Source organism: Schistocerca cancellata, chromosome 8 (genome assembly GCF_023864275.1).
Source record: "Schistocerca cancellata isolate TAMUIC-IGC-003103 chromosome 8, iqSchCanc2.1, whole genome shotgun sequence".
Lineage (NCBI taxonomy): Eukaryota > Metazoa > Arthropoda > Insecta > Orthoptera > Acrididae > Schistocerca > Schistocerca cancellata.
Window position 1 is genome coordinate 549,314,451 of NC_064633.1, and position 12,057 is coordinate 549,326,507.

Genomic DNA, 12,057 nt, shown 5'->3' on the forward strand with positions numbered 1-12,057 from the left:
AACTACTTGTTTTCTGTAGTTGTAACAATGTGTAAACACAAGAAAAAGCAACAGGAGTTTTATTCAGGCAGAGCTAGTAAATTCAACAGCCATTTTATAGCTGGTTAAATCTGTTAACAATGTCTGAAATTACCAACTTCAGGAGCAATATTCTTATAGGCAGTACCCTGGAAATTTCCAATCTCTTTCTGAGAAGTCAAGATGCAGAGTCAAGTTGAAAATAATAATGACGAACTAAGAGTAACACTCAAATTTTGGCTACCATATGCAGTTACAAAGATCTTAAATATCCTTATAATATTTTACTTCATTCTTTTAGCCAGACTGTATCCAAGACCTATCATGCAATATATTCATTGCTTGACACTGATTATTTAAAGGTAAGAACATGAAATACATTGTTATAAAATATTTATTTAAAATATAATTCCATGTGTAAAGGTTTCTTCAAAGTGCTCACAACATGCTGTACACGACTGCAAATTCAGTCATCATATTGTTGCATACCCATGTCAATTTACATGTTTCCCAGGAATTTTAATAACTGTGTCATACGTGAGATCCTGCATATGTCCATGAAATATTACCTCTGAGATAAGTTTTTCTGCAATAATACATTGCATATTATTCATATTGGACATTTTACGCATTTTAAGAGCAATGCTCATTCCAAAGTGGTAAAATTCATCGTTTTCCATTAAGGGTGATGACTGCTGTTCGCATGCTACCTGCTGTAGCTCATCATTTTTTGATTCTCGCCACATTCTCTTACTGCATACCGTAGGTAGCACAGTGCGCAAAGAAAGGGCAGGTGGAGCAGACACTGAAGATACCACCCCATTATCTGTAATTCCACGCATAGAAGCAGTGGCCTCCGACTCATTTGCGGCATCCTGTAAAAGAAAGACAATTTCATTACAGTGCTATGAAATGTCAGTACTGACATCTACATAAATTAATCATTTCAAACAATGGAAAATCCAGAATGGAATAACAATAATATGAATCAGGATAGTTTGCTGCTCGCTACATAGAGGAGGTGTTGAGTGGTAGACAGGCACATTCAGAAGTAGACTAAGCTATTTGTCAAATGGGCCTCAGAACCTGCAGATGAAAATGACCATATGTATGTGAGCTGGTGTGTGTTTCTACATCTGAAGGGTTACTTTGTCCAACAGTTTGTTCTGCTTTTAAATGTACCTTATACCAATCAACCCCCCCCCCCCCTTAAACTGATCATTTGACATTCATGTATCAAGTGGCAACAGTATTCTTCAACATGTTGATGGCCCCATGCAATATGTTAAACTGCCTTCACAGACTGACTACATCATGATAGGTCTGGGAAGCTATGTGAAGTTACACTGATGATGATGCAGAGAGCAATGAGAAAAATATGTGAAAAGAAGTACATCCTAGCCATTTACTTGCAAGCATATGCCCTGAGTGAGTATTTGGACCAGATACTGTAACTACTGCTCAAATAGCAGTAGAAATGACTGAATATCTACAGGATGCACTTTTATTCACAACACTGAAGCAGTTAAGTAAAATGGACTCCTTCACCTGCAGCAGCACAAAGCAAAGTAGTGCACACATTGTACAAAGGGAAACAATATACTGAAATAATACTTACTTTGAACTGCTTAAACTCTTGATAATGCCCCCCCTCTCCCTCAAGAAGTGAGGATGCCTGAAAAGTATTTGTCAATGATTTTTTGGAGAATGTGGAGAATTTCTGAAATTGCTTGAAAGTACATGATGGCAATAAATGCAGATCACAAGTCCAACAGACAGCAGCACATTGTAATGTAGCTATGACAGCTTTTTGCAAAAGTTAATTCTAATTACAAATATAGTGTGGTAATTGTTGGAAAAATGGTAGCAATTAATTAGTTAATAATACTCTTTAAAAACTCATCACCAAATTCTTTGTTGAAGCTGACACATTTTCATTGCAAAAGCTTTCTGAAACCATAATGAATGCAGGAATTTACCTATGAGACAAATATAATTAACTTCAATATTCTTGTACATGGAAAATATTAGAGTACACACTTTGAAATATAATCCTGAGGTTCAGAATTATTTGCTCTGGTTGACCCTTGACCAAATGCCATGCAAAAATCACAGTGCCCAACGGTCTGAGGTGTGGATTATCTCGTGTTTTTGGTACCCACTATCTTGTAAGGAACAAATTTACTGATACCGTGTCTCTCACACAGCTGTCATGTTGCCAGCTGCTACAATATCTGATGGCAGACCAGCCATGTGACACTATTTGACATGACACAGACAATCTCTCTCCTCAACAGCAAGGCTATTTGTAATTAAATTGACCACAGAATGGAGATCAGAGACTCAAATTACTGAGTTGCAAGTAAGAACTGGGTACAAGCAGGCGTAACAGCAAAATTGTTAAATATTAACAACTGTGAAGACTTTGCTGTTATGCAAGGTTACTGTTTGCACCTAAAAAGTGGGTACACCACCGAAATTTACAAATTCTGAAACTATCAACACTTTTCTATTTGTCACCAGTTACTGTCTTCACACGTACCCCACAAAATTGTAATACTGACTCATTTACAATTTCTGTTGATATCATTGTTGGCACTAATATTCCTCACAGATAGCAGAACTGCTGAGTCGTCAATAGGTGCACACAAAAAGAAAGAAAACTTGCCTGCTTTCAGTGTAATCCTTTTACGAGCTAAAGTAAAATCCACAGAGAGAACACATTAAAATGCCTTTTCCCCTACATAATACCAGCTAGACAACAGTTCACCCAGCCACCACCATATAGAGGCATAGGCTCATGCACCTCACTCTGTTGCAATGTGTGAAAAGTGTGAATTTTGGAGTAGGATAGTCAAAGAGAGAGTGGAATGTGTAGACTGTGGGTTGGAATTTCACTGAGGTGACTGTATGGGGAACTGAAGGGGAAATCAATGAGGCTGTCCCACAGAAATGTAAGCTTTGCAAAAAAAGACAAGAGAATCGCTGAGTAGGAAGCAAAGATTTGTGTCCTTCGGGTTGAATTGGATCACATGAAATTTGAACTAGATAGGTTGAAGAGGGGAAAAAGATCTTGGGAACTGCATAAAGGTAACAAGCAATGGGCAGAAGGAGAACAGCTCTTCAACTTCATCTACATCTGAGGTAACAGTATCAAATAAATTTGATTGTTACCTGAAGTAAGAGGGGAAGAGTCTCAGCCAGCTGTAAGTCACAATAGGGTGCAGCAGACTTCTAGCAAACAAACCAAATGTAGGGCAGTACCACATATAGTAGGAAGAAGAGTCTTGCTGCTAGGTACTTGTAATGAGCTGTATAGGCCAGATGATACAGAACAAATTAGGAACAGGGTAACCTGTCACAAGAATTGTGAAGCCAACTTATAGCCATAGCTAGGTGACAGAGGACATAGGGAATTTGTGGAAAGGTTTTGGCAAAGAGGCTCACTTGATTATAGCTGGTGGAGCAGGGAATGGCCTGGCTAAGAACAGTATTTACAGCATTAGGAGTGATCTGAACGAAACAGGTGCAGCAACTACATACGCAAAACTGAGTTTTGTGGAGGTGCTGCAGCACCACGACCAGCTCTGGGTAAACACTGCAGTGAGCTGAATGAAAACTGAGTTGAGCAAGCTGCTGCTGACTGAAACAAAATCTCATATGAGTGCAGTGCCAGCTGCTACAATTGGAAAATGGGAATATCCATTAGACCTGGCCTAGACCTGAATAGGAGAGGGAAAGCCAGATTCTCTAGGCTTCTTCCAGATAATATGTGGGGGTGGGGGTGCAGAGGGAGGGGGGGGGGGGAACCGTGCATAGCAAGATCCCTGTGGTTACTGCTGTCAGAGGGGCACCTATTTTAGGTTAGAATCAGGATTGAAGCACCTTGTTTTGGAAAAAGTGAAAATAACAGAGCCCCACAAAATGCTTAATAATGCACAGAAAAGTAAGGTTCAATTATCTCATCAAAATATTAGAGGATTGAATAATAAGATAGGAGAGCTTCTTGGCTATTTGCAAAATTTAGATAGTTCTGGAAAGAGATACATCCTGTGCCTGCCTGAGCACCACATAACCACAGGGTTAGATAAGTTACATATAAAAGATTACACTACTGCAACTTACAATTGAAGGTATAACATGGAAGAAGGAGACACTGCTGCATATATTAAGACAGAACACAAGTCCAAAAACATTTTGTAGGGATCAGCACATAGAAGCACATGGTTGTGAGTTAATACTGAAAAATAGTTCACTTTTAATTGTAACTGTATATGTAACTGTATACGGATCCCCAATGGGAAATTTTGAACTATTTATGAGTAATCTGGATTCATTGCTGTGCTGTCAGATAGCAGCAAGCAGTTATAGTCTGTGGTGACTTCAACGTATGATCTTGGACCTTATTTGGATCCTACAATTTGATCTCAGTAATTAAATTTCCAATACGGGTGTATGAAGACAGTAGGACCCCCAACTGATGTTTTCTTTTTATGCAGCTCAAAGCAAGAAAATAACTGTTTACCCAATAAAAAATGCTCTTTCTGATCATGATGCGTATTTAGTTAGGATAAATAACATAGCAACTTACAGTAAGAATACTCCTCAGTGGAAATCAGAATAATTAATGACTCCAGGACAAATGTTTTAGAAATAGTTTACAGGAGATGACACGGGATGTAATTTATAAAGAATCAAATGCTAACAAAAAAATTAATCTATTTCATGATAAATTCATATCATTATTTGAAAACAGCTGTCTGCATATGTTAATCAGAAGGGAAACTAAACAGCCGTGTAAAAAACCATGGGTCACTAGAGGTATCTAGGGAAATGAAAAGGGAAATCTATCTTTTGGCAAGAACAAGTAGGGATCTTGCAGTAGTTGCACACTACAAAAACTACTCAAAATTACAAAGGAAAGATATGAAAAACTCAAGGAATATGCACATAATGTCAGAAATCAGTACTCCCAACAATCTTAAGGCTATAAGGAACGTAGTGAAGCGAGAGACAGGATAACCAGCCATAGGACAAGATAACATCACTATTAAACTGAGCGGAAAGACTATAAATGATGAATCACAGGTAGCAAATGCATTTATTAATCATTTCTTAAATATAGTAGAAAGCACAGGGACATACAGTTCAAGAGCAAAATCACAGCAGTATGTTGAACATGTAACTTTCATAAAATTCATATGAATGTATCACCAACTTCTCCTTCTGAAATTATGAAAATTACACATTCTCTCAAAAATAAAAGCTCATCTGGTTTTGACAGTGTTACTAAAAATTTGTTCCCATGTAATAAGCCTGATCTTATCTTAAATATGTAATGCATTGTGTTTTTCCAGGGAGACTGACATATGCCACTGTTAAACACCTCTTTAAGAAAAGTGATAAGAGAGATGTCAATAATTACCAACCTGATTTATTGCTGACATCATTCTCCAAAATTTTTGATTAGACAATGTAATCTAGACTAGTGTTTCACCTTAGTAGCAGTAGTATCATTACCATCTAAACAAAAGAATGCAGAAAGTTGTACTTAGTAATTAAAGAATACATTCTAGGGACATAATTCTGACTTAGGTGAGATCACGTATAGGGTTACCAGTGTTTCAATCTTAGGCCCACTACTGTTCCTTATATACGTAAATGCTCTTCCACCTAACATACAAGCAGAATTAGTTCTTTTTGCAGATGACACTAGTATTGCAATCAACGCAAGCATACACACACAAAGTTCTTCAAAGTATCATGGGCTGGTTTTCTGCAAATGGTCACACACTCAATTTTAAAAAGACACAACATATTCAGTTCAGCACATCTAGAGATACTACAACAATGATACGTATAACACCTGGTGAAGAAATAATAAATAGGGTGGTACCTTCAAAATTCTTAAGGACCCATATTGAAGAGAATTTGAATTAGAAGAAACACATTTTGGAGCTCCTAAAACAATTCTGTTCAGCCACATTTGTGCTCAAAACCAGTGCAAAACCAGGAGTGCAGTGGGGTGGGGGGTGAGGGGGGGGGGAGAGGGAGGGGGGGGGGAGGGAGAGAGAGGGAGAGAGAGAGAGAGAGAGAGAGAGAGAGAGAGAGAGAGAGAGAGAGAGAGAGAGAGAGACACCAACTTTAGAAATGTTCAGAATGTAACCGTATGTACAAATTAATTTGCAATCTAAATGCAAAAGACTCATTCCATGCCATTACAAACTATTGTGCAAAATGGCAAAATGACCCATGGAACATGTAGCTAACTAATCACTATGTGTGTGGGTCTCCAAAAGCTAGCAAGTTTTCTTTCTTTTTATATGTGCCTTTTTTTCAGTGAGTGGTCTCCTCCAATCCAAAAATATTTACATTATACCAGAACTTTCCTACAACATTACTGATGGAGATGAGGGGGGTGGATTTGAGACAATGTAGCATAAGGAGGAGTCTGTTTCCCACAGATTCCAGCTTTTTTGGTGTTCTTTAAATCAGGTGCGCATTGATCTACAATTTTTCTTATATACTATGAATCCAACTCTTTGCAACTGATCTTATAGGTTTCACTTTTGATCATTGTGGACTGAGTTTGTCAGTAGAAACTTGCCTACTGTCTATATGGTACAGGTGGTCTCTGACTAGTACAACATATTTCTCTGGCACTTGTTTTAGCTCTAGTTTCTTAGTTTTTTTTTTATGAATATTGTTAAAATGAGGGCTCATAACACTCATCTATAGTTGTTGTTTTGATGATGTGTAGTCCTGCTAAATATCAAGAGTGGACACTGGAAGTGACATCAAGCAGTGATCATGAAATGGTAAGCAGTGTGCTTGTGGGAGGCATGGTGCGTTGAGGTAGTTAGAATGTAGGAGCTTGTTTATGTGTCTTTCAAGTATATTTCACATTGGTGACTTCCTTTGTTGATGCTAATATTCATGTCTACAAAGCTGATGGATGTGCTTTCTATTTCCACACTGGACTCTACATGCTCTTTACATTCATATTTTTCATAAAGGTTTGGAACTGCCTGGTTGCTCTTTCTGTACATATAAAGCACACTGGGGCAGTTTGTTCTCAAGGGCCAGAGCGGCCCAGCCCAACCAGAAATGTTATGATATGACTTTATTCGGTGCATGTTTTCCATGTTGTATCATGTGAGTGTCACATGACTTGATACAGTATGAGTAACTGAGATCAGAGGTAATCAGGCCCAGTTTCCCCTGCTCCGTTGCAGAGAAATTATGTTACTCTGAGCTGATGACAGCAGGGCTAAAGCCTCACCACTACCCTTTTCTCACCACTCCCCTCAGCTTACCCTTCTACAATCCACAGTGCCGACCATTTTTTTCCTTTCCCCAATCCATTCATCCAGTGCCAGGGTGCCCGTGTCAGGTGGCCCTTACTCTCTCCACACCACCGGTCTGCAAAGCTGCAGTCACAGTGATGTGACCAAGCTGTCTCCCTTTCCCCACTTCACCCCTCACCATAACATAGCTTTAGGGCCAGCTCAGGCAGGTCTATTGGAGGGAGCAGTCCAGACACACCCCTCCCCCTTTCCCTGCACCACAGCGAACCACAGTGTCCGTCTTCCACCCTTGTCCACCAGTTTACACAATGTTTGGGGCCAGGCAGCTAGGGCCTGTAGCCAGAGCTGTACTGGGCCTGTAGCCAGAGCTGTACTGAAGTGATCCTGCACTTCTGGCAGAAATGCCAAAGCTGTCTTTTAAACCATGACATATTGTGATCTTCTAAAAATGCTTTTACATTGTATTAATTCAAAATCGTACCTAAATTTGACTCAAATTACATGAGAACAGATTTTACTAAAATAGAATTTCACTCATAGTTGAGTAGTTACAAGGACTTTTATAAGTATAGCAATGAAGAAACTTTTAATTCTGTCATTTTGACTGAGTTTGATGTGACAGGCTACCAATTTTTTAAAAGATTAAAATTTCACGATTCATCTACAAATTACTAAGAGTTACATTATCTGAACTATAATGATTTGAAACTAATAAGATTGATGTCCAAAATTATTTTTTAACAATTTTTATTGATGTTTAACCATTAATTGACCATGAATATTGTGTGTCATGCTCCTGTCTTTTTTGTCTGTATCAGCAGAAGTCTTCTTAATGACTCTGAGCTGCTGGTGTTATGTCTCTGGCCACTGCCAATGTTACAAATCTAAAAATAACACTACTATTCATAGCATTATAGTAACCATAAAATAGTGTTCACACAGACACTTTAGGTTCTAAGAGACATTTTGTGAAAACATTAGCTTCGTAAAAGCTATTTCATTTAATGGATGACTCATAGTGTTTGTGCACACTTTAGTTTTGAATTTTTGTCAGTAACTGAACACCACTACTTTGCTAGGAATGAACATTTTTACACATGAATTATTATTAGTAGTTTAGTAAATGTTAGTCTACTTGAAATCAGTATAAAAGGATAAAGATAAGCATGTTTGGATTTGTGACAAGGTAAAGAGAAGACATCACAGCTTGTGTTGGGGACGACACCAGAGCTTCTTGAAGCATCTAAGTATGATGTTAGAACAGTTCAAATTTCAGAGTAGCAGGGAGATCTGCATCAAACTAGTCTCTGGACAGAAGACCAGAACAACAACAAGTTAAATATGCAATAAGAGAGAACATATTGTAATATGTGAACCATTATTGTCAAAACAAACTATAAATCATATTGAGTTTTTGGCAAATGTAGATTCTTACTTGTCTCTACTGCATCTGTATTGAGTACCAAAATTCGCAATAGCCAAGTTTGAGCCAGATTTTTTTATGATGTCTGTAGGTAACTAATTCTACTTTTCAGGTGTTGATTTTTCATTTGAATATGATACTGAATCAAAAGGGAAGATATAAGAGTAAATAAATCTGGTATGTAATCACTTGTGACAGTCCCACCAACAGACCCTTGAACACGAAAGAGTGCCAACGCACAAGTTTCTTTTCTCTGTCCTTCAGAATGAAAGCTTTTTGCTTCACAGTCATTTTTTATTTTTGCCATTAGCTATACACAGTGTATTTTTCACATGGCTTGTACATTTGCACAGATGTGCTCTCAGCAAAGTGGGCTAATTTTCTAGTCTCTTTTATCTTACAAATTCTAAAAGAGAGCTGTATCACTGGAACACTGCTCTTCCCCTCACTCTTCTTTATTGTACTGATCACCAATTACTGATTAACTGGACTTGTTCAGTCTCAATAATTTCATTTGTATAAACCACTGTGGATGATTGTGCTAAAATCTGAAATGATACAACGAGACCACTTGTGTTACCCATCATTTTAGGGAAAATTATGTGTTACAGCCTCTGTCCTTCTAAATGATGAAATATGATCATGATATTTACTGTTTTTTAAATTAATAGTCCAGTTTTGTTTCCTCAACATGAGAAGACTAAAGTTTAACATCACCACGTGTTATGGGCCTCCGGTTCTTTAATGTCGCAGCCATGGAAGAATGGTGCTCATAACAATAGTGACAATGTAAAAGCAAACAAACTAAGTTTTTAAACTGTCATCCTGACATTCATTCTATCATGTTTGATTTGTCAAAATGTATTCACATTCTGCAGTATAATGAGACAAGACATCTGCATTGACTGTAGTTGACATATTCATCTCTTGGGAGTCAGCAACTGTATTGATATTTAAGATAATTCTCATTTATTGATCATCTCAGTTGCACACTTAATTAGATTCCATGTTTTGATAACTAAGGATCATCTGCAGATGAAAGTTGTTGCATCAGCAACCCATCTCGCCAACTCAGATATGTGGTTCTGAGAAGACAAGGTAAGTTGTTGACACAATTACTTTGATCTGAAGATGATGCTGGGTGATTGAATATGGTTGTGTTATACATATCTGATGGGAGTTATCTGTCAATGTATGAAGAACCTGGTATTAAAAGAAGAAACTTTTTCGGTCAGCATGTAGATCTGACAAAAAAAACGGGGGGGGGGGGGGGGGGGGGGGGGGGGGGAGGTAAAAGGAACATATCACAATTATTCGTAACTATTTATCAAGTCCGAATCATAATTAATCATAATTAATTCATGATGTATGTGATCGCAGAAACCGTATTACATACAATTTATTGATCAACTAAATAGACAGATACACTCCACACAGCAAAGTTAAGTGGTTTAACAGTTCCGTCTCATTAATGAAGCACCATGCATGGATAAATAATCCATTCTTTGTTAAAGATGTTACAGACTGATAAAGAATGTAAGAGTATAATGAAGAACTATCAGGATCCCATACAACTTCAGAGGCTTCAGTGCAAATTTATGGGAAGCATGTGCTTCAGAATTCCACAATTACATGGGCATACTAGGCAGTATCAGAGAGCAATTAACTATTTTGCATACATCGAGATGCAAAGCAGGAAGGTCCTATAAAATCAGACACCAAGTTCAAAACTTGGCCTGCCAGAAGATATACTTTTACATGGTGATGACAATTCCTTTACCTTCCTATTTGATTAAGTTTTTCAAAGCACTGCCTATTGTGCTGCAAAGAAAGAGTATTCAACTACAGACTATAGAGAGCACATCATGATGAGAAAAAGGTATTCAGAATGGTAGTTTCTAAGTTTTGCTTGTATAAGAAGCCAATACAACCATGCTCACAAATAGCTAAAATAGCTGTTACAACTGTGTGTGCAATTCATAATACATGCAGCCATAATTTACTGATCTGGAGCGTGTCAACGAGAGATTGCCTGCCAAGAACATGAAGCATAGATCCAAAGGTACTGACTGTTGTAAAATATGCAATTCAGTAACAATTATTTGATAACACATTTGTTTAAGCACATAACAACTATGTGTCTAAACCTCACACTTAATTTCAGTCAGTGGAAATAAGAAAGATAGACCATAAAATTGTAATACACCATTTCCCCAGAAACAATGTGTGCACACACATCCATGTCACTCTGTGTGAAATCTATTGTTAATTCTGAACTGTCTGATAAAAAAAGAGAAATGAAACAATGAAAGATCTACAGTAGTATAGCAGAAAAATGTGGTTAGCTGATTAATGGACTAAAAATGGCACACTGGAGACATCATACATAATAAAAGCTCATGCTGGACTCAAAGACACTAGTCAAAATCTTAAATGTTATAACACAATCATTTCAATTTACAACTGCCCTCCTGTCATAAAATGAAATGCAATCCCTTACAGTATACCATAATAAAATGAGTATTGTATGCCACAGGCACTACCAAGAGGTGGGCCCCTCTTGTGGGAGTAGAATGCATAGATAATGGTGCTATGTCCAAAACGGAGATCGTTGAGTAGTAATTCATTCTTTCTTAGCGACCAGGAGAAGGAATGTCACATATGGATAGTTTATTTCATGATCCATAGCAAGGTGTCTTTCACCTCCAGCCACTCCTCATTGACACAAGGCCTTCATGTCCAACAGCTAGTTCACAACTTGTAGGAAATGGCACATATTTCAAATGCATCACCCCTATTCGCCTCTTAAGCTGTTGTGTGAGCTTGCTCATGTCTCTAAGTTCATTCTCCTACGTGGCAACGTAAATTCCTATGTAAATACTAGCTACATGGTAATGATCTTTTGGGCTTTTGTGCCGAAACTTTGTTAAATTGACATAAAAAGGACGACACATGGTATGGGAAGCACGCTAGTACCGCGCGTAATCACTGCTGATAAATGCTAGATTCATGGAAATCTGACAAGGAAATGTGGCAAGGACTGGTAAGCATTGACAAGCCTTCACCAGCAGTCACACTCCTTTGGCAGTATTCGATGCTACTGGATCGCCGCTTAGTTACGTGGCGTACTTAGTATCTCCAGTAAACTACGCCTGTGTCATGAAAACCGCGTTACGCGGTCGCGATTCTTTTCTATACCGAAAATTCCTTCATCACAATTCCTTACCCATCGCGGGCGCTACCTAAAGCCTCACTTCCATATGGAAGTGACGTCATTTTATATGGGTCTATAGGATCATTACTGAACAC

At 38.0% G+C, this 12,057-nt stretch overlaps 1 protein-coding gene across 4 annotated transcripts in view; it reads right to left on the reverse strand.

Moving 5' to 3' along the window:
- Positions 1–394: 394 nt before the first annotated feature.
- The window catches only part of LOC126094654 (mitochondrial inner membrane protease subunit 1-like), a 56,245-nt gene continuing 44,582 nt past the window's right edge, over positions 395–12,057 (reverse strand). Inside the window, exons 2-3 of one of the 4 annotated variants that reach the window (XM_049909152.1) lie at positions 1,637–1,693; positions 395–893 (exon numbers count right to left, since the gene is read on the reverse strand). In XM_049909152.1, coding sequence (XP_049765109.1) covers positions 513–893; positions 1,637–1,693 — 438 coding nt within the window. In that variant the 3' untranslated portion in view covers positions 395–512. The remainder of the gene's footprint in view (positions 894–1,636; positions 1,694–12,057) is intronic. The other 3 variants (XM_049909156.1, XM_049909154.1, XM_049909157.1) reach the window with 3 other exon arrangements.